This window comes from the organism of the source record quoted next, unplaced genomic scaffold (assembly GCF_019419815.1).
Source record: "Pyrus x bretschneideri cultivar Hongxiangsu unplaced genomic scaffold, Pyrus_bretschneideri_v1 Contig7, whole genome shotgun sequence".
In the NCBI taxonomy this organism is placed as follows: Eukaryota; Viridiplantae; Streptophyta; class Magnoliopsida; order Rosales; family Rosaceae; genus Pyrus; species Pyrus x bretschneideri.
The window spans coordinates 6,485,584-6,513,565 of record NW_025999809.1 but is presented as its reverse complement, the minus strand read 5'-3'; the positions used below and the strand labels follow the sequence as shown (position 1 = coordinate 6,513,565).

Genomic DNA, 27,982 nt, shown 5'->3' with positions numbered 1-27,982 from the left:
TTAACAGTTATTTTAACTTCGATTTTGATCATTTTTTACAGCTACACTCCTTGACCCTATATGAATATGTTATACTTAATGAAAGTATAAATAAACTCTAAGTGTTAGTGAATCTATCATTTTGATGGGTTATGCATTCTACGAAACTAATTTCAATGATCCAACCGTCAAACTTGTTTGTATATGCTTCAAGATCGCATACGCCAAAAATCGCAAAAAACAAACATTCAGAGATCAAGTAAAGGGACAAAACTTTTTGACGGTTATCAACGAAAAATCACGATTTAACGGTTATTTTAACTCCAATTTTGATGATTGTTTAAAACTACACTCCTTGACCCTATATGAATATACTGAATGAATTCGATCTTCAATTTAAAATATTTACACTATGATCGATGAAAATTGAGGATTTTGTAAAAAGAATAACGTGCAAGCTTTGAGTTGCATTGGCAAGGTTTAAACTTTTGAGAAAGCCTTCACAACCTTGAAAACAAAAACTGTTTCATTTTGTATATCCTTGCACATTTAATATTTTGTAATAGACTAGTAGTGTATGAATGTTTGTTTATTAGGCTCTTATTTTCGAGTGTAGATGTAGTACTTAAACGACAAATATATTTTAATGTTTTGAAGTAATATTTATGTGGCAATGTGTGGTATGTGCAAATTTAAGAAAAAATATATATTTTTCTTAACGGGTCATAATGGGTCGGGTCACTTTACCCGTTGGGTAAAGTGACTTGCACTTGTTAAGGACCCGTTAAGATAACGGTTGTGACAAGACATGACTCGTTAAGATAACATGTGTTACATGAAAACGACACGAACACGACAAACATGACCCGTTTGCCAGGCCTAACACAATATTGACATGAGAAGGGTAAAGTAGTAATTTTGTACCTTTTCACAAAATGACAATCATATCCTTATTTTTCCAATTTACCGTCACTTTTGATACACAATATTTACATAAGGAGGACAAAAAACAGTATTTATGTAATATTAAGATAAAATATGCACTTATTAAGACTATCTCCAACCCTTGGGCTAAAACCTAAAATTTTTAGCCTAGAAAATTTAGGTTTTAGCCCAGAAGCAGCTTTTTTGCTCTAATCCTTTTGTCCTAAATTTTTTAGTCTGTGATTATTAAAGAATAAATTTAGGCTAATTTTTTCTTTTAAAGTAATTTAAAAAAATAAAATAAATTATGTACACTGTCATAATTTAATTTTAGGGTACATTACACTTTACCACCTTAGGTTTGGGGTTCATACAACATCTTCAAAACATTTCAATTTCATACCTCACCTACTATTTTATTTCAATATAGTACCTGCGTTACATTTTTCATCCATTGATCTGTTAAGAGCTGACGTGACTGCCACATTTGTGCTAATGTGGTTGCCAAATTTGTGCCATGTGGCAAAAAAATAATTTTTCATTCATTTAAAATATTATAATAATTTACCCTATTTATTAAAAAAAAATTAAAAAAAAAACCCATCTTCTTCCCTGAGCCCTTTCCCTTCCCTGCAACCCAAACACCCCATCCTACCCCACCCCCACCTCCTGAGCAACCCCCACCCCTCCCACCCACCCCACCCACCCCACCCACCCACCCAAAACCCACCAGTCTCCTACCTCACCACCCCCACCCCCTTTCTCCCTCCCCAACCTTCATCTCCCTACAGAGTCTGAAAATAAACATAAACATAACCACTTTCATTATATAACAGTGTAGGCAACAATGTCACAACATCCAAAACATACTCAAGCTATTGCTACAATGTTTAAGCACAAAATTAACCTGCTTTGTCATTTTCAATCTACTAGCGCAATCTTCATCGAAATTCTTCGGGTCTCGATTGAGAGACAAATCAATCTCCATTTCTAAAGTGACGGGGTTCATCCTCTTTCGATACATTGCCATTTTTGGTTTTCAAACCGCCATTTGAGTCTTTAGCCTTCAGCGTGCTTCCTTCTTCATCTTTCTTCTTCACAGTCCGGGCATCCAGATCTTCTCATGAAGGTTTGAGCTCTGGCTTAGACTTCGGGACCGGTTCTTGTTTAGCGACGGGTTTGGATTTGGGTTTAGGCTTGGCCTTAGAGGACCGAAGCACGAACCGGTTGGCCCAAGAAGGGGCCTAGCTGGTCACATCAAGAGCGGTGGTGGTGGTGGAGAGCGGAGCTGTGAGGATGGGGGTTGGGATTTTGGGGTGGTGTATGGCGTAGTTATAGGGATGGAAGGGATGAAGGTCAGGGAGGTGAAGAAGGAGGAGAAAGAGAAGGTGGGGGGGGGGTGTTGCGGGGGAGGTGTGGGTGGGGTGGGGGTTTACAAGGGAGGTGAAGATAGTGGAGGAGAGGGAGGTGGGTTGGGGGAAGATGGGTTCTGGGTTGATTTTTTTTTTATAATTTTAAATATAACTTCTTTTAAATTAATTAATTATTTTTAAATGAATAAAAAATTATTTTTTTACCATGTGGCACAAATTTGGTAGCCACGTGGCACAAATATGGCAGCCATGTCAGCTCTTAACGGATCAATGGATGGAAAATGTAACGGAGGTACCATATTGAAATAAAATAGTAGGTGAGGTATGAAAATGAAATGTTTTGAAGATGTTGTATGAGGTTACAATAGACCTTAAACTTGAGATGATAAAGTGTAATTTACCCTTAATTTTATGAACATTTTAACCTAAAAAAATTTTAATTCCAATAAATATTGAAAAGTCACTAAATTTGGGTGAATTTTAAGTTAAATATTTTTTTTAATAATGTTAGCCGTCTAATTTAAATTTGGGCTGTTAGATCTTTTTTTTTTACCATTAGATTTGATTATATTCGATCTCAACCGTTGAATTCATTAAATCCTGAGGGACATGCCCATGTGGGTGGGGTCTTGGTCCCACTGGTGGTGCCCACACCATTTTCTGGGCTAAATCCTGAGGGGAATTTGGTTTTTGTTTGGCTTTTGCCTTTTAGCCTACACATTTAGCATGTGTTGGGTTGGGTTTTTTTTTGGGGGGGGGGGAATAAAACCTAAAAAATAACATTTAGCTCAGGGTTGGGTTTGGTTCAAGATAAATTGTCCCACCATCATTTTTTTTCATACTCTTTTTAAAATTTAAAAAACTAATCACATTCCTTAACAAAAAAAAAAAAAATTGTTCACACGTGCTCATCAACTAGTTATCCCTTTGAATTAAGCCTCTTATAATCTATATTATTTAATAAGATCCCACCAACCCACTACTGGGAAAGGTTTCCACCAAAAGTAGAAGTAGGTGTAAGAGAGCAAATAATTGATGCTTAGCCACACATTGACCAATCAATCAAAACAAATTGTCGTTGCTTCTGTAAGACTCACGAATCTTCTAAGCACGCCGCCTCCATCACTATTATCTCCCTAATTACAAAATTAAACAAAGAAAATTGTCTCCCGGCTAATCGGCTATATAAGTAGCAAATCCTACTCATTCAACTTGCACTGGATAAACCCTGATAATCCACTGAAGTTATCAGTTAAACTTGTATTTCACTAATCATAAAAATTCAAGATGGTGGATGTGTTGGATCATGAGCTGGAGAAGGAACTGAAACAGTTCGACGAAACCAAAGCTGGTGTGAAAGGGCTTGTAGATTCTGGGGTGACCAAGCTCCCAAGAATGTTCAAACACCCTCCGGAGTGTCTACCATCCCCGAACCAAAACAATGGAATTCACGACCTGCAAGTTCCTGTCATCGATCTCAAAGATGCGGAGAACAACGAAAGGAGAAGCGAAATCATCAGTAACCTCCGCAAAGCAGCTGAAGAATGGGGTTTCTTTCAAATTGTGAATCATCCCATTCCACTTGACGTCATGGATGATGTGCTGAAAGGTGTTCGGCGGTTTCATGAGCAGCCCCAGGAAGCCAAGGAGGAGTGGTATTCGCGTGATTTCACGAAGAAGGTCAACTTCTTCTGCAATGGAGAATTGAAGGTAGACACTCCAGCTGACTGGAGAGACACCTTGTCATGCAAGGTCCTCGAAGATGAACGCAACTTTGAAGAAATCCCTGAAGTCTGCAGGTAAATGAGTAATACTACACTCACAAAATTTGGTCCAATTTTATAAACTACCTTTTAAAATAGGTCCAATTTTATAAACTACCTTTTAAAATAGGTCCAATTTTTAATGATTTTTTATTTTTGAAATATGTCCAATTTTTAGTTACTTTGGATCCATTTCAAAAAACCCAAATTTTCTTTACTAACTAACATCATATTCAAATTTGAGCTCAATCTGAAAACTGTTTAAATGCTTATTTTGCAGAACGGAAATACGTGAGTATATGAAGTACATCGTTCAAGTGAAGGAGAAGCTATCCGGATTATTTTCGGAAGCTTTAGGCCTAAGCAGTGATTACCTTGAAAATCTAAGGTGCTTCAAATCTAGGTCATTGGCATGCCACTACTACCCGGTATGCCCGGAGCCCCATTTAACCCTAGGAGGAACCAAACACTCCGATCTCGGCTTTCTAACCTTGCTCTTGCAAGATAGTGCTGGCCTACAAGTTCTTCATCAAAATATTTGGATTGATGTTCCCCCAGTGGAGGGAGCTTTGCTCATCAATCTTGCCGACATGTTGCAGGTACTGTCACTACTAGCTAATTTTAGTTTAACCATAGTTTTTTACTCGATACAGAGTGCTTTTGGTTAAGCACGTCACATATATATAAAATAGTATACATGACAGACTAATTAATTCATCCACATCATTCACGTGTGTATATTCACTGTACAGTTTATTACTAATGGCAACTTCAAGAGTGTACAGCACAGAGTACTGATGCCACTGTCGACCCTCGAGCCCCGTACGTCAATTGCATGTTTTGTTGGCACCGACGACCTCCAAAAACCATACGGTCCGTTAAAGGAGCTCATCTCCGAAAACAATCCGGCAAAATACGAAGATGTCTGTTTTGGAGAATACATGAAACGTTATAAACTTTAGATTTGAAGGGATAAGATGGTAACTTTGTGCTTCCTTGTTTCAGAATTGCACTGAGCCTAATTGCTAGTTATGTTGAAACTTGGAAGAGTTTTGGTTATGTTGGTATGCTTGATTTCACTTTTATTCGGCTCTTTTGGTATTAAAGTGATTCACCTTTTCTGAAGTTTGGAGTTTGATCTGCTGATCATTTCCTCTGTTCCGATGTAATAAAGCGTTACATATGTATGTTGACAATTCCTAATAAGAACATTCCGAGTTTGGATCCCCTTTTCTTTCTTTGATACAAAAAGCGATCTGCATAATCGTCCAAACATGTTTTTGTGTTCTATCATTTTCCATGTTAAATAATTTCGTTTTGTTTTGGTAAACTGTGGCAATGCCCTTTTTTTTATGGTGACACTTTCATAAACGGGCTGTTAATTCATCATGACTTAGCATCAAACTTACTTCACATATATGTCGTTCTTGCAATCTTGTGAGTCAAACCTAAGACCTCCAACAAAGTATAGACCTAGTGATGATAGAACAAGTAATCATGTGCGCTCAACCCTGCTCTTAATATTAATTGATTTTTTTGATTCATAGTAGTTGCGCTACTGAATGTGAATTGCGAGTTTGGTATAAGCTATCAGTCTTGGCAAGGCAACGCACTACAAAAAATATGATCTAAGAACACAATTGATTTGTGCCCTTTTAAATTTCGTTGAGCACAAATATATAATGGTGCTCTTAGATGTCAATGAACACAAAACTATCACAAATATGCTTTCTGAACAAAAAGGCACATTAGTTAGTGTCTAAACAAAAGTTTATTGGTGCCTATTAGAATTTGAACACAAAATTTGTGTCACTATTTATGGATATCCGTAATACTAATTTTTTATTAATTTACAAAAACACAAACAACATTTTCATGCCCTCTAATTTAATATATTTAAATCATTTGATTTTGTAGGCACAATGTTTGTGTCTACATTCACCAGTTTGGACACAAATCAAATTTTAGTATTAGTTTTTATTGATCAAGGACACACACATTTCATCACCATCACCTGGCAAGTCCATTGTTTGGATCAAGCGGATGTTTTCTAAATTTATTTTCTTATTCGATACTTTCTGCTGTCAAATTAGAGGGCTTTACCAACTAGATCAGTTCTTGAAAAAATTACGGAGTCGAAATTTATTCAAATAAGAGTCTACAAACCAACAAAAATTTGTTTGTGAGCACCACTTTATGTGTTTTGGTTTTTACAGTTTACATTTAGCACACACAAAAAATTAGATTATAAAATTGTGGTAAATAATGGTATGGGTCTTGAGATAGACAAATGATACAATTTGAAAATAAATGCCCATTGAATATTAATAATTATAAATTTCTTTTTTGTGACACAAATTTTAAAAATTGTGTCCAGTAAATAGTAATAAATAATAAATCATTCCACTTCTCATTCAGTAAAAGAATATAAGGATGTGCTATTTACATATACTTTTTTACTTCTTACACATCTTTTATTAATTTATGTCCTTTGATCTTATTCAATTCATTCAATCCGACGACCGAAAATTAAAAAGATGTGTGAGAAGTAAAAAAAGGTGTGTGAATATCACACCCTAAGAATATATTGGCACAATTATGGATTTGTGCATTTGAATTATTTTAATATTGTTCATGTTTGAGTGGTGTGCCGTGGGACCCACCCACGTGTGACTTCCTCTTCGCCGTGCAAACCCCCTCATTTTCCCCTCCCTCTCTTTCTGCCATCCCTATCCCCCACGCTGAAACTCTGCATCTCTCATGTTGGCACAATTATGGATTTGTGCATTTGAATTATTTATGTTTGAGTGGTATGCCGTGGGACCTACCCACGTGTGGGTCTCTCTTCCCCGCGCAAAGCCCCTCATTTTCCCCTCACTTCTTTCGGCCATCCCCACACCTGTCTCTCTTCTACCTCGGTTCCTCTTCTCCCTTCTCCCTCTGTCCCTCATCCTTCTCTTCTCTCTCTTGGCTCGCTTCTCCCCGAGCAACACAGCCACCACGTTCTCCGGCGACTTCGAACGCCAAATCACCACCATCCTCGTCCCAACCTCACAGTAAACACGGAACTAGAACCCAGAGTCCCAGAACTTAGACTCGAACCTGAAATTGGAGAGCCAGAGCTCCGTCTCGAATCCGAGAGTTCCGGCGAGTTCATCGCTTTCCCTACCGAGGTAAGGTCTGTAACTACCTCCGTTTAACTCCTTTCGATGTTCTAAGTTGTTTTCTATCCTTGCATGTGAAATTTCTTTTACGTTTGCGAGATTGAACGGAGAGCAAACGTTCTCTACTGTTCCGGCGAGTTGCAGGTTTCCCGAGATTTTCCTACCAAATCTCGTCGTCTTGTATGAGACTGACACCACAAACTAACTGCCCATAATCCCAGGGACCAGATTCGAGCTTTACATGCTCGAATCTGTCAGGGATTCGTAGAGACCTAAACTGGGCTTTCAGGCCAATTTCCGGCCACCCCTAGCCATCCCTTGGCCTCGATTTTGGTAAAATCAAACTCCTCTTAATCCCGACTTCATTTTGACAAGTGGTTGAGATTTAATGCTGATCTGCTTCTGTTTCGAATCCAAATAGGTTTTGATTTTAATTTTTGTATTCGTTTGTGTGTAATTTGAGATGGAATGTGGAAGTGGTTTGAATTTATGGTGTATTTATTCTGGTGTCTGACGACTATACTTAAATCACATGACTCTAGATTTAACATTCTACCTACTGATATCATGAATACAATTGTTAAGAATGAGTTTTCAAAATTGCCGATGATATAGTGAACGTATTCAAATCATTTTAGAGAAAATACAGCTATTTTGACATTCATGTATTTTCCTTTCAGTTTCGTTGTTCTTGTAAGTTGTGTGGTTTCTTTATCTTTGAGGTTTTTATTCATAACCTTGGCAGGAAGAGGCCCAGATTCTATATAGACCAGCTGATTAATTTATTTGTGGAACATGAAGATGGGATGAAGTAAAAGCTTTCTGGGAAAGATTCAAGTGTTCAGAAATGCTTGTTTTCATTATTCGTATGAATTGATTGTTTATAGAACTAAATTGTAAAAGCTTGTTTGTAATATTTGAATTTGTTTTTTTTAATATTTAACGTATTGGGCACAAAACAAAACTGTGCTAACATGGCTTGGAAAAAGTCAGTATTGTTAGAGCTGTCAAAACTGAGACACAAAAGAACCCCTATTTGTGCTGAGCTTTTTGGGCATCAAAGACCATAATATCCCCAATGATCAAAGGTAACGCCCATAGAGGGCACAGATAGAAATATGGTTGCTGCACTGTTGCTATTGGTCTATGGGCACCATTGTTGGTGCTTTTCGGCCTCTAAGAGCTCAAATAATTTATTGTGTGTAGTGCTCATATTTTTTGTAGTGACGTATGATAGGAGCATATTTAGGCGACTTACTTAGCTTGTTTTTGTGCATCTATGTTGTTAATTCATAGTTGTTTTAGTAGTTTAAGCTATTTTCGTGTGTTTTTAGGTTCATATGGCTAAGGAAGCAAAAAGATGCATTTTGGAGCATTTTGGAGCAAAATTGGGCTTGGAATGGATAGCATATTTTTGGAGCCAAAGTGTTGGACGAATTTGAAAGCCTTGTATGCACTTTGGACATAAAACAAAGGGCCTAGCCCAATCAAACAATCCTTTGAGCCATGCAAAACCTCTAGCCCAATCAACAAGCCTTAGCCACATGCATTCACATGCATCACAACCCCAAAACCATCAAGAAACACCCATTCACACACACATGCATTCACATGCATTTCCACCTTCCTACTTCATCATTTCACCACATTCTCCCTCTTTAACTCACATGCACCCAAACAAAGCCAACCTAGCTAACCCTACATGCATTATTTATTCACTCTTCATCATTGCATTCATCACCAAAGAACTCCCCATCATTGCCATGCATTCCCCCTAATTCCATCCATCTTCCACACCTTTCCAACCTAGCCACACCCTATAATCATCCCCCCTTTAAGTTATGATTTTATTTCCTAACCCTACATGCATTATTTATTAACTCTTCATCATGCATCCACATTCATTCCAACACAAAACACACACATGCACTTATTCTTTCATCATTGCACCACCAATTCACCCACATGCATTTCCAACCATTCACACCCCTTTAATCATTCTCCTAGCTATCATTCACATGCTCTCCCATCCATCCTCTCCCTATATAAACCACACACACTTCATTCATTTGCATCATCTCATTCACAACACAACACACCACAAACACTTCCCTAGCCGTGAGTTTCTCTCCCTTAGAATCCAAAAACCATCTTCCACTTCCATCACTCCTCACTTCATTCCACACTTCCATTCCCCCAACCCAACTATCCCTAGACCTTATGCTACAACGAAGAGGAAGAGAAGAGGGCCTAAACGTTCATACAATTCAAGTTTGAGTTGTTGGAATGTTTAGGCGTTTCTTCGATTTCAATGTTTAATTTCAATTCTCTTTGTTTTGTACGTATGAGGAACTAAACCCCCCCCCTTTAGCTAGGGGGTGATTCGAAATATATGTTTATGCTTGCAATATGATTTGAGTACTTCTAATTACGTTTCATAAGTTGTGAATTCAATTTGTTTAACTATTTGATTGATAACCTATTTATGTATGTTTATTGAGAGTCGACGCTTAATTTTCATGCATGAATTTGACGCTAGAATATAAGTGAGTTTCACGTAATAGTTATGAACTTATATTCACAAGTAGTGGAGGTTGCTTATAAACAATCGCGTTAAACAAATTCTTGGCATAAGTTTCATGCAATCATAGTAACGAATGCCTCGTCAACACTTATAGTTTTCATATTGCTTAATGATTCTTGCTTGTATCTCTATTATGCAATTCATGTAGGGAACTTGTGAGGAATGCTTTGGATTGTCGTATGCAATCATCCAATTCATTAACTTAAGGAAAACTTGACGGTTAATTTAAGCGGGCCTAATTAACCCAGGGCGTTGAGAATTCATGGTTTATTGAAAAGCAATTGGAAATCGTTTTATTATGCAAGTGTAACATGTGTGGAGATGAACCCCTTGGCTAGCATCCATTCATTCCATTTCATCAATTTCATATTTACATTATGTTTTAATTGCAATTTGTTCATTTAGTTTAATTCCGTCCAAAACTCAATCCCCCTTTTGCTTTAATGTTCAATATAGTTAGAAATCAATTTAGTTTGTGTTTTTAAAGCATTTTGAGTCTTTTGGTTTGTCTTAGTGTTTTAACGTTTAGTTTCACATTCTTTGAGTCTAGTTTAGTGTTTTATATTGTTTTTACGTTTTTGAGTCATTTTCCAAGAGATTAACAATCCCTCCTAATCCCCGGTCCAGAACGATCCCTACTTACATCCATACTACAATTGTCAAAAAGAGGGTTTAATTTGTGTGCGTATAATTCTCGCATCAACGTACGATCATCTAGGAAAACACTTAATCAAGAGTGCGGCTAAAAGTAAAATAACCTAACTCCCATCATAGGGTGTAAGGGAATAGATAAATTGCCGGACTTGACTTCTCTCCCCTTCAAGTTCCTATACACTTCCATATATTACTTTTTATCTTATTATCTCTATAAAAAAATCAATATAAAATATTGACGTGGCTTAACCGTGACCGCACAAATAGAAGGGGATGAGAGTATGGGAACTGGGAGGGCAGAAAAGCCAGGTCCCAAACTGCCATGATCAACTAACCTAGGCAATTTTAAATTCTCAAAAGTTGGACAAAACCTCAACTGGCTTAAACCCTTTAGTTGGTTACTTAATCACTAGGGAGCTGGATATTTTCTACTATGGGGACGATTATTTTTCAAAGGGACATCTATGAAATTTTCGACCAACTTTAACCGTTTTTCAAACCCAAATCTTCTTCAACAAAAACATTCATCAGAATCCCATACATCATCCATAGTTGATAAAATTGCAGGAACGTTCGACTTTGTAGAGTTAGAACAGCAAGTCAACAGGAATGTTTCATACCAAAATATGCACTAAATTAGCTATTTTCATACTTAGTATCATGGCTATGGCTTAACATCAAGCTTTTCACCTCAATATGTCATCACCTACCTCTAATTTGGTTGTACACGAACATTCATCAGTATTAATAGTCCGATTGAGGAGAATAAATCTCATATTGATGAGAGATGGAATTTTGCATGGACTTATGAGTAAGTTAGGCTAGTCTCATATAGTCAATCGGTTTTTTGGTAAAACCTCTTTTGTAAGGTACACAAATCCCATGTTCTGTGATTTCTTGGAAGTGACCTTCAGAAGTTATGGCTCACCATGTAGATTTCATAAATTTCTTCGAAGTGACCTTCATCTTCGGTGATCCATAAATATCTCACATTTTGTGATCCATCCAATATTAATTAATTGGCAATACCTTGGGACATAGCATCCCTCACCCAAACATAACTTTAACTTCCCCGTCTCTCCGAGTTTGTTCCCTTTCGCTCTCCTCTCTCCATCTGATCTACAATCCACCGGAGAGGCTAATGATGTGAGTTTTCCGATGGCTTCTGCACCAATGGGCGGGGTCATATTAATTTGTAACGATAACTTGTCATCACCAACCCTTCATCAATATGAAAGGAAACCATAAGGTATTTGAATTGAAAAGGAAACCATATGAAATAGAATCCTCTTTAATTGAGAAGTTTTCAAGACCAACGGTCACATTTCTATGTGCAGATGTTACTAATCACACTTGTAATATGAGTATTTGATTGAAAAAGTTTTTAGTACGGCGGGTACACCAACATATAGTATTATTAATTCACGTATTATAATTACTTATTTCGAATTTTTAGAGTGACTCTCATATTGTAACTTTATATTACTAATTAATCACATGTTATAAATATAGGTGTGGAAGACATAATTGATAACTTAATTGTAATGAACTCACTACATAAGATAGATAAATATTAATTATTGAATCCACGTATTTAACATGAGAGCAGCTAGCTAGACACCTCTATAGTCAGTTGAAGTAGTCGGCCGAACAATGCTTTTTTATGCCTTCTTTTCTGTTTGTAGTATTACTTGTTTTCCTTAATTTCTTTTACCTGTAAAGATTCGAATTAATCAAAACTAATTGTCTTCGTTTAATCAAAACTAATCGTCTTTGTCTACCATCCCCAATCCAAAACAACTGGCATTCACGACCTGCAAGTTCCTGTCATTGATCTCAAAAATGTTGAGAACAGCGAAAGGCGAAGTAAAATCATCAATGAGCCTCCGAAAAGCATCTGAAGAATGGGGTTTCTTTCAGATTGTCAACCATCCAATTCCACTCGATGTCATGGATGATGTACTGAAAGGTGTACGGCGGTTTCATGAGTAGCCCCAGGAAGCCAAGGAGAAGTGGTATTCGCATGATTTCACAAAGAAGGCCAACTTCTTCAGCAATGCAGAACAAAATATTCCAGGTGATTGGAGCGATACTTGTCATGCAAGGCCCTCGAATATGAGGGTAGCTTTGAAGAAATCCCTGAAGTTTACAAGTAAACGAGTAATGCTACACTCACCAAATTTGCTTACCAGAATTTTGTACGTTGACTTCTAATGTTATTCTTTTTTTTTAATAATTCAAACTTGAGCTCACTTTGAAAGTCATTTAAATGCTTAGTAGAGCAGAAATACGCTAGTATATGAAACACATCATTCAAGTGAAGGAGAAGGAGAAGGAGAAGGAGAAGCTATCTGAATTATTTTCAGAAGCTTTTGTTGAAGATCAACACCAACCCAATTGGTGTTTGTGTTGAAGTGTAATGGTCCAAGATGGATCCAACCCATGGACAAAGAAAGATCCATACACATGCTAGAGAATTCTAGCAAAGTTCAAGTTGGTGGAAGAGTTTAGAAGAATGGTGAGGTTTCCACCAACATGCAAGATTAGTGTAGATAATTCTAGCTTAGGAAGTTAGTGGAATTATCTAGATATCTCTAGCATGGTGTTCTCCAAGGTTCCATCCATGCCTATAAAAGGAGAAGGCATCCACACCATTTGTATCAATTAAGGCAACCAAGTGAGGGTGAGAAGCAAGAATAGTCTTGTAGGAGTGTGAGTGATCTAGAGTGTGTCTCTAGAAAGAGTGAGTGTCATAGCTTCTCAAGTGTGTCCTTGATAGTTTGTGTGTTGTAATCTTTTGTGAGTGTAATACAAGTAATTTGTTTACTTGTGTTGTCTCTCCAACACTTGTGTTAGAGTTGCGTACTCTAAGTTTTTCCTTAACAATTGGTATCAGAGCGGTACGATCGGGGACCGTCTCTAGTGAAGCTTTCAAGAATCGTGAGAAGTTTAGTACTGCACAAGATTGTTGACTAATCTTGTTTGGTGTTCGAAGTTCTACTGACACAATGAGAGATCTTAAAGTTGTTGGAGGAATCAAGAAGCTGAACAACAAAAATTACAACATGTGGGCAACGTGTATGGAGTCTTACCTACAAGACCAATATCTTTGGGATGTCATCGGCGATAATGAAGTTACGCAGTCGGAAGATGACACCAGTAGCACTTTGAGGAAGTGGAAGATCAAGGCAGGTAAGGCTATGTTTACCTTAAAAACTACAGTTGAAGATAACATGTTAGAGCACATATGTAAAGCCAAGACACCAAAAGAAGCGTGGGAGACCTTCGCCACACTATTTTCAAAGAGGAACGATATAAGATTGCAGCTTCTCGAGAACGAGTTGTTATCGGTGGCCTAACGAGACATGACGATTACTGAATATTTCCACAAGATAAAGTCTACTTGCCGTGAAATTTCTTAGATCATAGTTCTGCCATTGTAGAATCCAGCATAAAAAAGAGAAATTATCCATAGATTGAGACCCGAATATCGAGGCTTCGTTGCCGTTGTATAAGGATGGCCGACCCAACCATCACTTGTTGAGTTTGAGAATTTGCTTGTTGATCAAGAAGCTTTGGCAAAGCAAATGGGAAGGGTCTAAGCGCTCTACACCAAAAGTAAAGGCAACTTTAAGTAGTGTGCTGGTGGTGGATCTAAAAGATATGGTGACAAGGAAAAAGGTCATCAAGGAGGAGGGAGTTCTCGACTAGGGGGAGCTCCAAAGTATCACGGCAACTATGGTCAGTCCCAGAATAATAAAAGATTTGAGGGCAAGTGCTATAATTGTGGAAAGAAGGGCCACATATCGAAAGATTGCTGGTTCAAAAGGCCTGCAGAAAGTAACGTCACCAACTCAGAGAAGAAAATTGAAGATGATTGGGACGTTGTTGCTTCTTTAGCCCTGGAGAAAGAATGGGATGTTGAAGCATCCGTTTCTATGGAGAAGCAAGAGTCAGCTCTCATAGTAGCAAGTTCGGAGATGATTGATTACCATAATGATTGGATCGTGGATTCAAGCTGCTCAAATTATATGACAGGTGATGAGAAAAAGTTAGAAAGTCTGACTGAGTATAAAGGAGGCTGCTTGGTAGTGACGGCCGACGACTCGAGGCTACCGATTGCTTACATCGGTAAGACAGTAATTGAGCCCTGATACAACACTAACCATGTGCCGCTTCAAGATGTCTACCATGTTCTAGGTATGAAGAAAAATCTTCTTTCAATGCCGCAACTAACGTCATTAGGAAATTATGTCTTGTTTAGTCCACGAGATGTCAAAGTGTATTGACACCTCAAGATCTTAGGGACGCCAACAATGGAGGGACGACGATTGCAGTCAGTCTATGTAATGTCAGTAGAAACTGCATACGTAGACAAGACAAGGAAGAACGAGATAGCAGATTTATGGCACATGAGATTGGGTCACGTTAGCTATCACAAGCTAAATGTGATGATGAAAAAGTTAATGCTTAAGGGGCTACCTCAGCTTGATGTGAGAACAGACATGGTTTGTGCAGGATGCCAGTATGGTAAAGCACATCAACTACCATACAAAGAGTCGAAGTTTAAAGCGAAAGAGCAGTTGGAGTTGGTTCATTCCGATGTCTTCGGGCCCGTCAAGCAACCATCGATAAGTGGGATGCGGTACATGGTGATGTTCATTGATGATTTCTTCAGGTATGTGTGGGTTTTCTTTATGAAAGAAAAATATGAAACATTTTCAAAATTTAAAGAGTTTAAGGAGATAGTCGAAGGAGAAGTGGGAAAGAAGATACGTTGCATACCAACATATAATGGAGGAGAATATGCCTCGAATGAGTTTTCCCAGTATCTACGAGATTGTAAAATACGTCACCAGTTCACATGTGCCAACACGCCACAACAGAATGACGTAAGCTGAAAAAAAGAATCGGCATCTTGCAGAAATATGTCGAAGTATACTCCATGCCAAGAATGTACCAGGAAGGTTTTGGGCCAAAGCTATGAGAACTGCAGCTTATTTGATCAACAGGCTTCCTCAACCAATGTTAGAATTTGTCTCACCCTTTGAAAAACTATGGGATATGAAACCTACAGTTAGTTACTTTCGAGTATTTGGCTGTGTGTGCTACATATTTGTTCCAAGTCACCTACATAGCAAGTTTGACAAGAAGGCTAGTCCGATGTATCTTTGTGGGATATGACAACCAAAGAAAAGGGTGGAAATGTTGTGATTCTACAACTCGAAGGTGTTACACATCACGAGATATGGTGTTTGATGAAGCATCTTCTTGGTGGTTTTCAAAAAAAGAAGCATTGCCTGATTTGAGAGAGATTGAAGATAAGCTGCAACAAAAGATGGGGGTGCAAACTGTTCGAATCCAGTCGAGACTAGATGAGTTTGAGGATTCACTTGATGGTGATGGTGTTGAGCAAGTAGTGTCCCAAAACCCTTGGTAAGTTGGCGTATATCAACAACCAGAAGAAGATAGACCTAGTGAAGTAGAAGTATCAACTCCACAATCACAACTAAGGAAGTCAACAAGAATCATGAAGTAAAATCCTAAATATGCCAACGTAGCTATAGAAGAAGAAGTAGCTGAACTTGAGTGGCTCAAAGTTGGGAGAAGAGATCACTGCAGCGGAGCTATATCAAGCTTGGAAACCAGTGCCAAAGTGAAGCAAGAAAAGCTTCGTCGTCAACTCGGCATGGAGGAAAGAATGAGCTGGTGTTGAGGGGGACTGTTGAAGATCAACACCAGCCTAATTGGTGTTTGTGTTGAAGTGTAATCTTGGCCCAAGATGGATTTAGCCCATGGACAAAGAAAGGTCCATACAAATGCTAGAGAATTCTAGCAAAGTTCAAGTTGGTGGAAGAGTCTAGAGGAATGGTGAGGTTTCCACCAACATGAAAGATTAGTGTAGATAATTCTAGCTTAGGAAGTTAGTAGAATTATCTATATATCTCTAGCATGATGTTTCCATGTTTCTCCAAGGTTCCATCCCTGCCTATAAAAGGAGAAGGTATCCACACCATTTGTATCAATTAAGGCAACCAAGTGAGAGTGAGAAGCAAGAATAGTCTTGTAGGAGTGTGAGTGATCTAGAGTGTGTCTCTAGAAAGAGTGAGTGTCATAGCTTCTCAAGTGTGTCCTTGATAGTTTGTGTTGTAATCTTTTGTGAGTGTAATACAAGTAATTTGTTTACTTGTGTTGATTCTCCAACACTTATGTTAGAGTTCTGTACTTTAAGTTTTTCCCCAACAACTTTAGGCTTTACCAGTGATTACCTTGAAAACCTAAGGCGTTTCGAATCTTGGTCATTAGCATGCCACTATTACCTGGTTTGCCATGAACCCCATTTGACCCCAGTGGAAGGATATCTGATTACCAATTTTGCTAATATGTTGCAGGTGTGGTAACTACTAATTAGAGTGTTGAGCACAAAGTATTGCCATTGACCGTCGAGCCCCCGCACGTCAATTGCATATTTTATTTGCACCAACTACCTCCAAAAACCATACGGGCTGCTGAAGGAGCTTATATCTGAAAACAATCCGCCAAAGCACGAAAAAGTCTGTTTTGGAGAATACATGCACTGTTTCAACTGTAGGTTTGAACTTTGAAGGGAGAAGAGATATGGTAACATCAGGCTTCCACATCTCAAAGTTGCACAGACCAACTTGGAAGAGTTATAATTATGTTGCTATGCTGGTATTCACTTTGGTTCTTAAGAGCAGTTCCACCGTGGGAAAGGCTTTCCGGGCTATCCACTATTTAGTCTATCTAATGAAGAGTAATTGCTCTTAATAAACAGTAATTACCTTTTGCATCTCCACCCCTACATTTGAATAGCCCTGACAACAGGTAAATAAAATAATAATATTTTTTGCAATTGTTTGGAATTTCCCGTGCACCTCTCCATTCCATACTCTCTCCCTTTCCACTCATCTTTCTCATTTCTCTCCATTTTTCTCTGAAGTTCCTCTCTCTTTACACTCTCACTCTCTCTAGAGCTCCGAGAGCTCTCACCCAATTTCCTCTTCGAAAATTAAACAAATCAAACTCCAAAACTAGGAAACCTTAATCTCTGGGACTAAAGGATCCTTGCTATACCATTGCATGCGTCATCGGATCATCACGGTGTATACCACCATTGAAGCTGAGAGCTTCAAGATCTGAAACTCGAACCCAGGTGAGGTTCTCTATGCAAATCTTGTTTCATTATGTCTTAATGTTGCTTGGGACAAGATTTATGGTGTTTTTCCAGTTCGAAACTAGAGGTTTAACCCCTTACAATTTCTCTAAAACATTGCCCAGTTTTTGGTCATGTCCTCGGAGCAAACTCTGGCAAGTTTGTGGGTTGAGATCCAACGGATGCCGAGGCAAAATAGAAGAAAAAGCGTGGCTGACGTCAGGGCGACGTCAGCCTTGCATCAAACTCACTCCGAGCTCTCGAGCTGGCAACTCGCCACTGGCTTCTCGCTCGGGCCTACTCGGGCTCCCTTGCCAGCACACATTGGACTTGATTACTCGGGCTCTCTAGCCTTGTTCACTCACCTGTCCCTCGGGCTCCAGCACACACTGGAGCTTCTCTAATAGTATTGTAATTCTCCTTGTCTGAAGTTTGGTGTATGATCTTCTAATCTTTTCCTAAATAATGTGACATTTACAAGATCAACATTTACTTCTACCTCTAAAATTTCAAGTTTGAATCTCCTTTTTTTTTTCTTTGATTGAAAAAGTGATAATGTAGACAATATTATTGTTAGAAAATTGGATAACGTAACTCCTACCTAGTGTGTGTACTGCCATAACCAACATGCCACCCTACTTAGTCGTGGTTCATCAACTATTAATAGTTCGAGAGAGGTACACAAATCCCATATCGGCTGAGCATGGTAAAAGATATGTTTAATTAATCAACTTATTAGGATTAATTTTCTTAGTCCTATAATAGAATATATTTAGGCTTCTTCCGGTTATAAAATTATTGAACTAACACACTTACCGACACACTACCTAATAGGGATGAAAACTATCGTTATATGTAAACCCATTTATATTAGAGTGTATCGGTTGTGCTTGCTTGTCAAATAACATTTACTTCATATATGGAGCCCCATTTGACTCTTGCAGACACAAGCACTCCGACCTCTGGGCTTCATCACCTTGCTTAGGGAAGGCCTACAATACTTCATCAAAATTTTTGGATTGATGTTCACCCGGTGAAGGGAGCTTTGCGTGCCAATATATCTGACATGCTGCAGGTACTGTAACTCATATGGTTAAGCTAGTTTTAACTTTCACCATATATTTTTACACACGGTAAAGCGCTTTTGGTTCATCATGTAGCATATAGTCTGTGTACGTGATAGAGTACTAAGTTCCTAATCAATCCCTCGAAATTTTACTGTACAGATCATTACTAATGGTAAGTTCAAGAGTGCAGAGCACAGATCTAGTACTGATGACACCGACACTGGAGCCCCTTACATCAATTGGATGTTTCATTGGCACAGGCGACCTCCAAAAACCATACGGGACGTTAAAGGGGCATATATCCGACAATCCGCCAATTTACGAAGAAGTCCTTTTTGGAGAATACGTGAAATGTTAAAACTATAGGTCTGAAGGCATAAGATGGTAACTTTGTGCTTCCTCACTTGAGAGTTGCTATGAGACGATGCTAGTTATGTCATGAAACTTGGAAGTGTTATGGTAGTAGTAATATTGTAATTTGCGTTTTTCTGAAGTTCGGTATGGATGATCTTCTGATCACTTCCTCTCTCAATTGTAATAGAGGGCCACATATTGTACATTATAGACAAGTACTACCAAGAACATGTACTTCTACATCCGAAATTCCGAGTTTAATATTATTTCCCATGTTTGTTTTTGGAGATATAGTATAGAGTATCACAGGATGCAAATGTTTTCTATATAACTATTTAAATATTTGAAAAGATTTACATACGTATTTAGTAATCAAAATTCAACCATGTTTTTGTTTTCTACTATTTTACCCTTTTAAAGTTTTGAGTAACCTTTGATTCTTGAAGTTTGTTGAAGTATTTAGTAGTGGTGAGAAGACAGCTTACAGTACTGCGAGGTCAGTTGTTGCAAGTCATTCGGGGATTGCTAAACCCATTAATTATCCTCACCAAAAAAGGTAGAAACGATTGATTCAGGATCAAGACACCATAAAAGATAGCAATACATGGTGGCTATTTATACTGTTACTAACGGAAAAATTATGTCAAGGAATACTGGGCAATTTTTTTTCTCCTTAATTAGAAGGTTAAAGTACAAATAACATAGCTGAATCAAGAATTTCATGTTTTATTACTAAATTTATATTGGATATGAACTAACCGTTCATATAAGAATTAAACAACCTATAGCTAATCAATGATTCAAATTTACAGTCTCACAATACAAATGTTCTAAATTATTCATACAATCTTTGTTTCTTCATGAGCCAAACTTCTTTTTTGGTTTCTTTTACTGGAATGTAAAAGAAATTTCAAACTTATAATAAAATCATCTTTATTATGTATGTGAAAATCAAGAAACAAAGACAAATTATTTACACACATTTCCCCTGTAACTTGTACAGTGTCATGGGAAATTATTTGACTCAAAACCCTTCAAATTATTAAAAATACATAACCAATCTGGTGTATGTGTGCATATATGAATTTGTATACCGTTTCTTCTTCCCGGACGTTTTTATTTGTGTGTTTTCAGACTCTGTTTAATTATTCCAACGTGGCAGTGGGATAGCAAAAAACTTCATCATCCCATCCTTGCAGTTCTTGCCATCGTTTTCACCACTGGCAAAGTAGTAAGGCCTCCACTGAGTTAGCGCGACCTTGAAGCCGTCGCCACCTCCCTGTGTCGGACTCGCCAGCAGTTTGGCTTTGCTGAAGCCGCAGGTTATGTAGCTCCACAGGTTCGGTTGTTGGTATACGCTGTAGCCGGAGTTTCCCTCGCTCGGTGGATCATACTTGAACACTGCAAAATAAACAACAACAATTGACACATGCATGTACGTACTAATGGAGCTATGATGTATGTACGTCTGTTCTTTACTTAAGAAACTGATTGTGGATATGCCATGGATAATACGTTGAAACTGACACATTATCGATACAGTATGCATGTGTACTGACTATTGTAATGAAAGAATGCATGCATCTCATGCAGAAAGAGTTCTGATGCACATAAGTTGTTAGAGAGTGCTGACCTAATTCGTCATTTATGTAAAAGGGGCTGTTTTTGAGAGCCCAATCAGTGTAGTTGAACCCGAAACGCCAGCCTTCAGACCCTCCAACGACGATGGTTCGGCCGTCACTCACTGCCAATAGAGAGGCTGCAGCAAGGAGGAGGATGAACCCTTGTGTATTAGAACTCAAAGCCATTGTTACACCTTCAGTAATGTTCTTATGAAAGGTATATAAACTTGAATGTGTGGGAAGGTGATGAGAAACATGAGAGGGTTATGGGGTTTATATAGGAAATCAAAAGTGAAAGTGACTAGTACTGCTTCTTTCTCTTTGGTGGGCAATATTGTGAAGACTTTTGATACAATTATTTCAACATTTTCACATTTCCAGATTCCGCAAGCTGAATTTGAAAACACATTTGGAAGATTACAAAATTGCCAACTTTCAGATTCCATCATGGGTGGTGCTATCCACACACTTATTTTTACCTCCTACACACTCATGGTTAATTTTATCCTTTGATATACTTTTATTCACTTGATCTGACAATCGAAAGTTAAGAGATGTATGTGGAAGGTAAAAAAAGGTGTGTGTGGATCGCACAATCCTACATCATAAGAGCATCCACAATGAGGGGTTCTATATGGGGATGAAAAAGTGGTGGATATAGTCCATTTTAGAGCTCCGATGAATCTTTGGGCTTTATAAAAGAATCTCTTCTAATGAGAGGCTATTTCTTTCGAGCTCTATATGAGGCTATATATATTTATTTATGTAGTAATTTGATTATGCGATAAATTTTTTGTGTAAACTTTTCTTAAGTTGATTTTTGGATGTGTTATCTTAAATTTTTTTTATGAACCTTTCAACCTAAAAAAGTTCAAATTGTGATAAAGTTAGATTTTATCACTTATGAACCGTTCGTTAAATTAGATTCTCTTATCTCAATCTCATCCGTTGCTCTTTGAAATAATTTGATTTTCATGTACAACACAACAATTTGCCTAGCACCAATTGGTAAATTAGTATCATACAATTTTAAAAATTTTATTTGAAAATTTCACCCACCAATTCTCATGAACGTTAAATCAATTTGAAATTTTAATTTTTTATGAAATTTAAAACAATCAATTAGCCAAATTGCAATAAATTACAAACACAACCAAATATTTCATCACATAATAAGAGGCATTTTAGGACTATAAAATTTTGTAATCCAAGTCATAAAGCAAATTTAATGAAATTTTCTTTGTTAAAACCCAATAAACGGGTTTAAGTCAGGAAAAAATATATATGATGTGTTAAAGTTTTAAGGGGGAAATCTAAATGTTTTTAGATTAAAAAAAGTGAGCTTTTTTAGTAGAATAACTTATTTCATTTTATGTCTTAAGCATTAAACATACAAACAAAATGTAGGAGGATCTTTGGAACAAAATATGTAAGAAAATAAAATAAAATAAGAGTATAAGTGTCTTCACAAGTAGAGGGAGAATGATAGAATTTGGCTCAAATATGTTGCTACTTTTCTCGTGGGATCCACTATTTTATGGGGCTAGATGTAGCCCTAATTTTATGATACCAAAGAAAAGAAGTTGCTAGCCCAAGTAGTAGATTTAGCCTCATATTCCAGCTTAGATTGGAGATGAAATTTCTCATTAAGATTTAAAATATAGACGCCTCGTGAATAAACATTGGGGATGCTCTAAGTTTTCTCGTTAACTGGAGGGGTAAAAGAGTAAAATCGATTGGCTGACAAGTGACTCTGGTCATCGTAAGTTAGGTGACTATCCATTAAGAGCAAGAATTTCATGTAATTGCTATGATTAGTGGCGCATTAGCAGTTTAGAGGTCAGCCTAAGACAACGGAAGGCAAGTGTGGGTGCGTTTTGGGACGAGGATTCAACGGTCAACCAACGAAATTATTCCCCCACATGCAGGATTTGAATAGTGATTTGCTATCCACGCAACTTATTTTACTTTTCACACACTTTTTGATAATTTCTGTCCGTTGATTTTCTTCAATTCATTCAATCCAAAGGTCGAAAATTCAAAGGGTGTGTAAGAAGTAAAATAGGATGTGTAGATATCACAATCCTTTGGATAACTAGTAATATTTCAACCTTAAGAGCATCTCCACAAGAGATGTCAAAATATCTAAATCAGCAATAACAGTAACAAAACACACAGTTGCAATATTTTCCAATCGAGAAGTTAAATTTGATATGACATGACATAGAATAGCAGCTCTGCCTTGTTGTCAAATATTTTTTTAATTAATTTTTTTATCAGATTTGCGTCTAATCAGGACGAGGTAGAATAGAGGTCGCGGAGGTGTTGTACGGGATGAAGAGGCAGCTGCAAGGGTCGACAAAGCAAGAAATTACAGCCATCGATTCGATTAAGTTCGAATCCAGAGAAACCAACAACAAATTTACCAGCGATGCCAAATCGAGAGTTTCGTCGCCGATCTCGAACTCGCCTTGTGTGGTTCCTCAGCTGACATTGCCTTTCCCTCAGAATTCTTGCTCCTCCGTCACTTCCATGTCCGCCGCCGGTGGTGCTATAAGCTCACTGAGCTCTCGATTTTGTTCATTTCTTTCTGGGTACCCCAAATGCTCCGTTTGGTTGCTGAGAGACTGAAAAAGGGATTGAATCAGTTTTTCGGTGAGCAAATAGAGCTGGTTTCTTTGTGTTTTTATGGTGTGATGAAAATTTAGTGTCTTGGTTTGAATCTGCAGCACCCAAGAGGAAAAGACCACGACCTGTGAAGTATGAATACAAGAACCCATCAATTTTTTCAGTTCAAAACAGTCCCATTTTGTTTATGGCCATTAGTGGTGGCTGATTAGCCTTCAAAGGTTGAGATCCAGAAAATAATAGTTTAATAAAATAGAAAGAAAGAAAATAGTGTAATAAAATAAAATAATATTTAATTTGACAAACCAGATGAAGAGTAAAATTTTAAAAGATGTCAAAATGCTACATAAGCTATCAAATTCAAATTTTATGTTTAAAATTTGGCTCTAATATGATGTCATGGTACTATAGATAAATAGCATTTTACAATCTAAGAACGAAGAGAGGGGAAGGGGGAAGGGTTACAATCTAAGAGCGAAGAGAGGGGAGGAGAGGGGAGATAAATAGCATTTTACAATCTAAGAGCGAGGAGGGGTTTTTGTTTTTTTTTGGGGGGGGGGGGGGAGGAGTGCCGGGCACAGGGCTGTCAAACATTAGATTCGAGTTGTCATGACAAATCAAGGGACGGGATAGGATTTTTTGTGTCTGAATCCGCACGAACACGTGATCCTGTTGTCAGACACCAAAATTTCCCCTTTGTTAGAGATTTTCTGTGGTCCAAAAATCGGACGACTGGTCCACACCCCTCACATGTTACTAGTCCGGCTTCCCCACGTAATAGTCTCTCTCTTCGTTGGGTTACCCGCATAATAGCCTCTCACATGTTGCCATCCGTAGTTGAAAAATTGAAGCAATGTTCGACTCCAACAGAGCTAGAAAGTGTATGTGCCTCAATGATCAGGACCAATGCCATCCAAGATTCTTTCTTTACGAACCAACTCATCACCGCCTTTTCGACATTGTCCCGCCTAGATTATGCAGTTTTAGCCTTCAGCCAAATGGAAAATCTGAACGTTTTCGTCTTCAAAGTGATGATCAGAGGCTTTGTTCATTCCGACCACCCATTTCAGGCTTTGAATTGTTACATTAATATCATGGTTGTGCCTAGCAGTTACACGTTTTCGCGGTTGATCAAGGCCTGCACCTCTCAACGATCAGGCCTGCACCTCTTCGTCCACGCCATGTCAACTGTTATTTCGGCTTGTGCCCATGTTGGAGCTCTTGACTTGGGATTGGGAAAAGAGAGGCATCTTTACGCAATGGAGAACAGATTTGATCTCGATGTTTATATTGGATCCGCACTGATTGACATGTATGCTAAGTGTGGCACATTGGAGAGGCCTCTTTTGGTTTTCTTAAAATTGCGGGATAAGAACCTTTTCTGCTGGAATGCAGCAATGGAAGGGCTCGGAGTTCACGGATATGCAAATGAAGCACCAGCAATGTTCTGCAAGATAGAGAGAGAGAAGATCAAGCCAAATGGGGTTACTTTAAAAAGTGTTTTAAGTGCCTGCACTCATGCAGGATTTGTAGAAGAAGGCCGCAAGAGATTTTCAAGCACGATCCAGGACTATTCCATCCGCCCCGAAGTTGAGCACTACGGATGCATGGTGGATCTGTTGAGCAAAGCCGGCCTGCTTGAAAATGCCCTAGGGTTGATAAGAAGCATGGAGTTTGAACCGAACTCTGGTATATGGGGTGCATTGTTAGGTGGCTGCGAGCTTCGTAAAAACTTGGAGATTGCTAAATTTTGTGTCAAGGAATTGATGTTGTTGGAGCCAAATAATACTGGGTGTTCCAACCTTTCGGTGAACATGTGTGTGGATGCGAAACGATGGGGAGAAGTTGCGGATATTCGAGCAACCATGAAGGAACTTGGAGTTGAAAAGGGATGTCCTGGGTCCAGTTGGATTGAAACGGAGAGGAAAGTTCATCAGCTCGCAGCATCTGATGAATCTCATTCAGCTTCTGATGAAATTTACTCATTGCTGGTGGAATTACATGTGCAGCTGAAACTTGACGTTTATGTTCCTGAACTTGACTCTGAGTTATAGCGGTGCAGTTTTTAAAACGAAATTGACATCCAAAGGAAAATATGGGAATTCAAATATGTAATACTCGGATCCTTTTCATCTTTTTTTATTTGAATTTCAAATCTTTATTAAGTCACACATACACATTGCTAGAACATTAAACTTCAGTAGGAAATGAGCGTAAAATGCTCTTCCGGCGAACATTGCAGCAGGAATAACTTGTTATTAACTTGGTAATTGGTGCAATGTATTGTAGGAGTTCCATTTTTCATAATTCCAAAAGTGATATTTGGAACAGAACGGCGTGTTTTCCTCTGCACGGTCACTAGGCTCAACTCAATGCAGTTGAAAATGAGGCAGGGCAGAGCCACCATTTTGTCCATTGACTCTGTAGTACGCAGTATATTCTCCGTGAAGCGTATCTCTGTATTTGGGTGGATTGGTTTCAGAAAGAAGCTCCTTGATTGGCTTGTAGGGGTTGAGTTTGTCCTTGACACTAGGAACGAGAAAAGATGCAACTGATATTCGAGGCTTGACAAGTGGGGTGGCGAGTACTCTGTGCTCCACACTCTTGAACTTGTCATTAGTAACGAGCTGCAGATACATACAATCACATGAAATATGAGAGATCTGTATCTTTTTCTTTGTCTTATAAGATAAGAAGGTATTGAAGAAAATGTTTAACAACAGATTATCATGCCTGCATAAAGTCACCAAGGTTTGCTACTAAAGCTCCATCCACCGGCGGCACATCGACCCATTGGTTTTCATGGAGAACTTGGAGGCCCCCAATCATGTCTTGCAGGAGTAAGGTGAGAAAGGAGGGGTCTGAGTGTTTGATTGTGCCAAGAGTCAAATCGGGCTCCGGGCAAACAGGGTAGTAGTGGCATGATAACGAGAAAGATTTCAAGCACCCCATCTGCGCTAGGTGATCCGTGGTGAGCCCTAACGCTTCTGACAGTATTTCAGATAGCAAATCCTGCAGTTTAATCAAGTTTTTTACGTACTCACTCACTTCATTTCTGCAACACAGAAAGTGATGAATTTGATAAAGGTCAAGTTTATAGTATGTTACATGTGTGTACATATATATGACCGATGAAACAGAAATGGCCCGTTTGGAATCCTTCTCTAGAAGCACTTCTGCCTATAAGCAATTCCTGAAGAAAAAGCATGACAGGTGCTTCTCCAGAAAATGCGCTTTAGGCTGTCAGAAAATGCTTTTAGCCATTTTAGAAGCATTCCCAAACAGGCCCAAAACATTCTTAGTACTGCTGCAAAAATTGAAGTACCTGCAGACTTGAGGAAGTGCTTCAAAGTCCCAGTGATCATCTACGGCTTTGAAGGACAAGGTGTCTCTTCAGTCTGCTGCTGATTTCGCACGCACTTTCAGATCTCCGCTGCAATAATAGTTCACATGTCGCGTATAGTCACGGGAGTACAACTCCCTCTTAGCCTCCGGGGGCTGCTCGTGAAATTTTCTTATACCTTCCAGCATCTCCTCCATTACAGCAAGTGGAACGCCATGGTTAACTATCTGAAAGAAACCCCACGTTTCACACGCATCTTTAATGGCATTCACAATCTCTTCTCGCCCGCCATCAGTCTCATTAAAGCCTTTGAGATCAATGACGGGGATTTGAAGGTGAACGCCATTTTCTGGCTGAGAGTTCTTCAGGCTCTCCGGCGGGTGGATGAAGATCCTGGGAATCTTGGTCACCCCAGAGTCCACGAGCCCTTTGACGCCGATTTTGAGGTCATCGAATGCGTACAACTCCTTTTCGGCACTGTAATCCGGAGCTGCCATGTGAATTTAGTTTGCTGGTTGAAGGGTTGTGATGTCCTGTATTCAAAGAAGCAAACAATTGGAGTAAATAATTGGCAAATATTCATATATAATATGGAGAGAAAAGTCTCCCTTCTAGAATAATACTAATTAAACAGCTTGGCTCCTTGCAGATGGTACTTCACCGCATCGGCCGAAACTAGTAATGTCTATGCATCCTAGTACATGTTCGATTGCCATTTCTCCTTACCATTTAATAATTTAACATGCTAAACGCTTATTTTTTGTCAAAGAAAAAAAAAGAAAAAAAAGAAAGGGAACACACAAACAAACAGCTTGCCTCTTTCTATATTCCTTGTCCAAACAGAGCATCTACTTACTGGCTGATCTGCAAATCCTTAACAAATCCTTACTCCTTATTTTATTTTAATTTTTTATTTGAAATTGAAATTAAAACGTGTTTGGTAACCAATCGATTCTCAACCTTGGCAAGACCACGCAAGAGTAGTGGAGGATTATTTTATTTTAATTTTTTATTTGAAATTAAAAATTAAAACTTGTTGGGTGACCAATCGATTCTCAATCCTGGCAAGACCACGCAAGAGTAGTGGAGGATCGAGTCTGACTGGCCCTGGCCCTTAAAATTATCAACTTGGTAGAATCAGCTTGAGAATCATGGCATTTGATTTTGTTGGCTAGTATAATGGGATTTGATTGTTAATCTCCATCACTCTCTTTCAAGATCGAGAGTGAGTGTCATGAAATCCCAACTTGCTCTTGAAAGAATTAAAATTCTCTCTTTCCAAAGACTTTGTAAAACTGTCCACTAATTGTAGTCGTAAAGGAAATTAATGAGCAATTAGTCCAGCTTGTAATT

General features: G+C 38.4%; 3 protein-coding genes, 1 long non-coding RNA gene and 2 pseudogenes across 5 annotated transcripts; 4 read left to right on the top strand and 2 right to left on the bottom strand.

Annotated features, from left to right (window-relative positions):
• Positions 1-3,423: 3,423 nt before the first annotated feature.
• LOC103958907 (1-aminocyclopropane-1-carboxylate oxidase homolog 1) lies at positions 3,424-5,267 on the top strand. The gene is made up of 3 exons (XM_009371229.3): positions 3,424-4,075; positions 4,320-4,638; positions 4,792-5,267. The coding sequence occupies exons 1-3, from the start codon at positions 3,564-3,566 to the stop codon at positions 4,999-5,001; spliced, it is 1,041 nt and encodes a 346-aa protein (XP_009369504.2). The 5' UTR covers positions 3,424-3,563; the 3' UTR covers positions 5,002-5,267.
• A 1,467-nt stretch (positions 5,268-6,734) lies between these two features.
• Positions 6,735-8,593, top strand: LOC108868049. 2 transcript variants are annotated; one of them, XR_007254466.1, is made up of 3 exons: positions 6,775-7,536; positions 7,949-8,291; positions 8,538-8,593. It is a non-coding gene; the product is annotated as an uncharacterized LOC108868049 (long non-coding RNA). The 2 variants fall into 2 exon arrangements; XR_007254465.1 differs by lacking the exon at positions 8,538-8,593 and having other exon boundaries at positions 6,735-7,536; positions 7,949-8,137.
• Positions 8,594-11,582: 2,989 nt separating this feature from the next.
• Positions 11,583-19,040, top strand: LOC108868048 (annotated as a pseudogene).
• A 912-nt stretch (positions 19,041-19,952) lies between these two features.
• On the bottom strand, positions 19,953-20,890 carry LOC103957343. Its single transcript, XM_009369499.3, has 2 exons — positions 20,670-20,890; positions 19,953-20,437 (listed from the first exon to the last, which is right to left on the bottom strand). Exons 1-2 carry the CDS (start codon positions 20,842-20,844, stop codon positions 20,178-20,180), a joined length of 435 nt encoding a protein of 144 aa, XP_009367774.2. The 5' UTR covers positions 20,845-20,890; the 3' UTR covers positions 19,953-20,177.
• Positions 20,891-23,872: 2,982 nt separating this feature from the next.
• On the top strand, positions 23,873-25,396 carry LOC103957342 (pentatricopeptide repeat-containing protein At1g06143-like). Its single transcript, XM_009369498.2, has one exon. The coding sequence runs from the start codon at positions 24,108-24,110 to the stop codon at positions 25,338-25,340; it is 1,233 nt and encodes a 410-aa protein (XP_009367773.2). The 5' UTR covers positions 23,873-24,107; the 3' UTR covers positions 25,341-25,396.
• A 27-nt stretch (positions 25,397-25,423) lies between these two features.
• On the bottom strand, positions 25,424-27,491 carry LOC103958927 (annotated as a pseudogene).
• Positions 27,492-27,982: the final 491 nt, after the last annotated feature.

Excerpts from the sequence above, each read along its gene's own strand:
- LOC103958907 (XM_009371229.3), top strand. The coding sequence starts at position 3,564 with ATGGTGGATGTGTTGGATCATGAGCTGGAGAAGGAACTGAAACAGTTC. Across the intron at positions 4,076-4,319 it reads GAAATCCCTGAAGTCTGCAG|AACGGAAATACGTGAGTATA; the intron begins GTAAATGAGTAA and ends CTTATTTTGCAG. Across the intron at positions 4,639-4,791 it reads ATCTTGCCGACATGTTGCAG|TTTATTACTAATGGCAACTT; the intron begins GTACTGTCACTA and ends TTCACTGTACAG.
- LOC103957343 (XM_009369499.3), bottom strand. The coding sequence starts at position 20,844 with ATGGCTTTGAGTTCTAATACACAAGGGTTCATCCTCCTCCTTGCTGCA. Across the intron at positions 20,438-20,669 it reads TTACATAAATGACGAATTAG|TGTTCAAGTATGATCCACCG; the intron begins GTCAGCACTCTC and ends TTTATTTTGCAG.
- LOC103957342 (XM_009369498.2), top strand. The coding sequence starts at position 24,108 with ATGTTGCCATCCGTAGTTGAAAAATTGAAGCAATGTTCGACTCCAACA.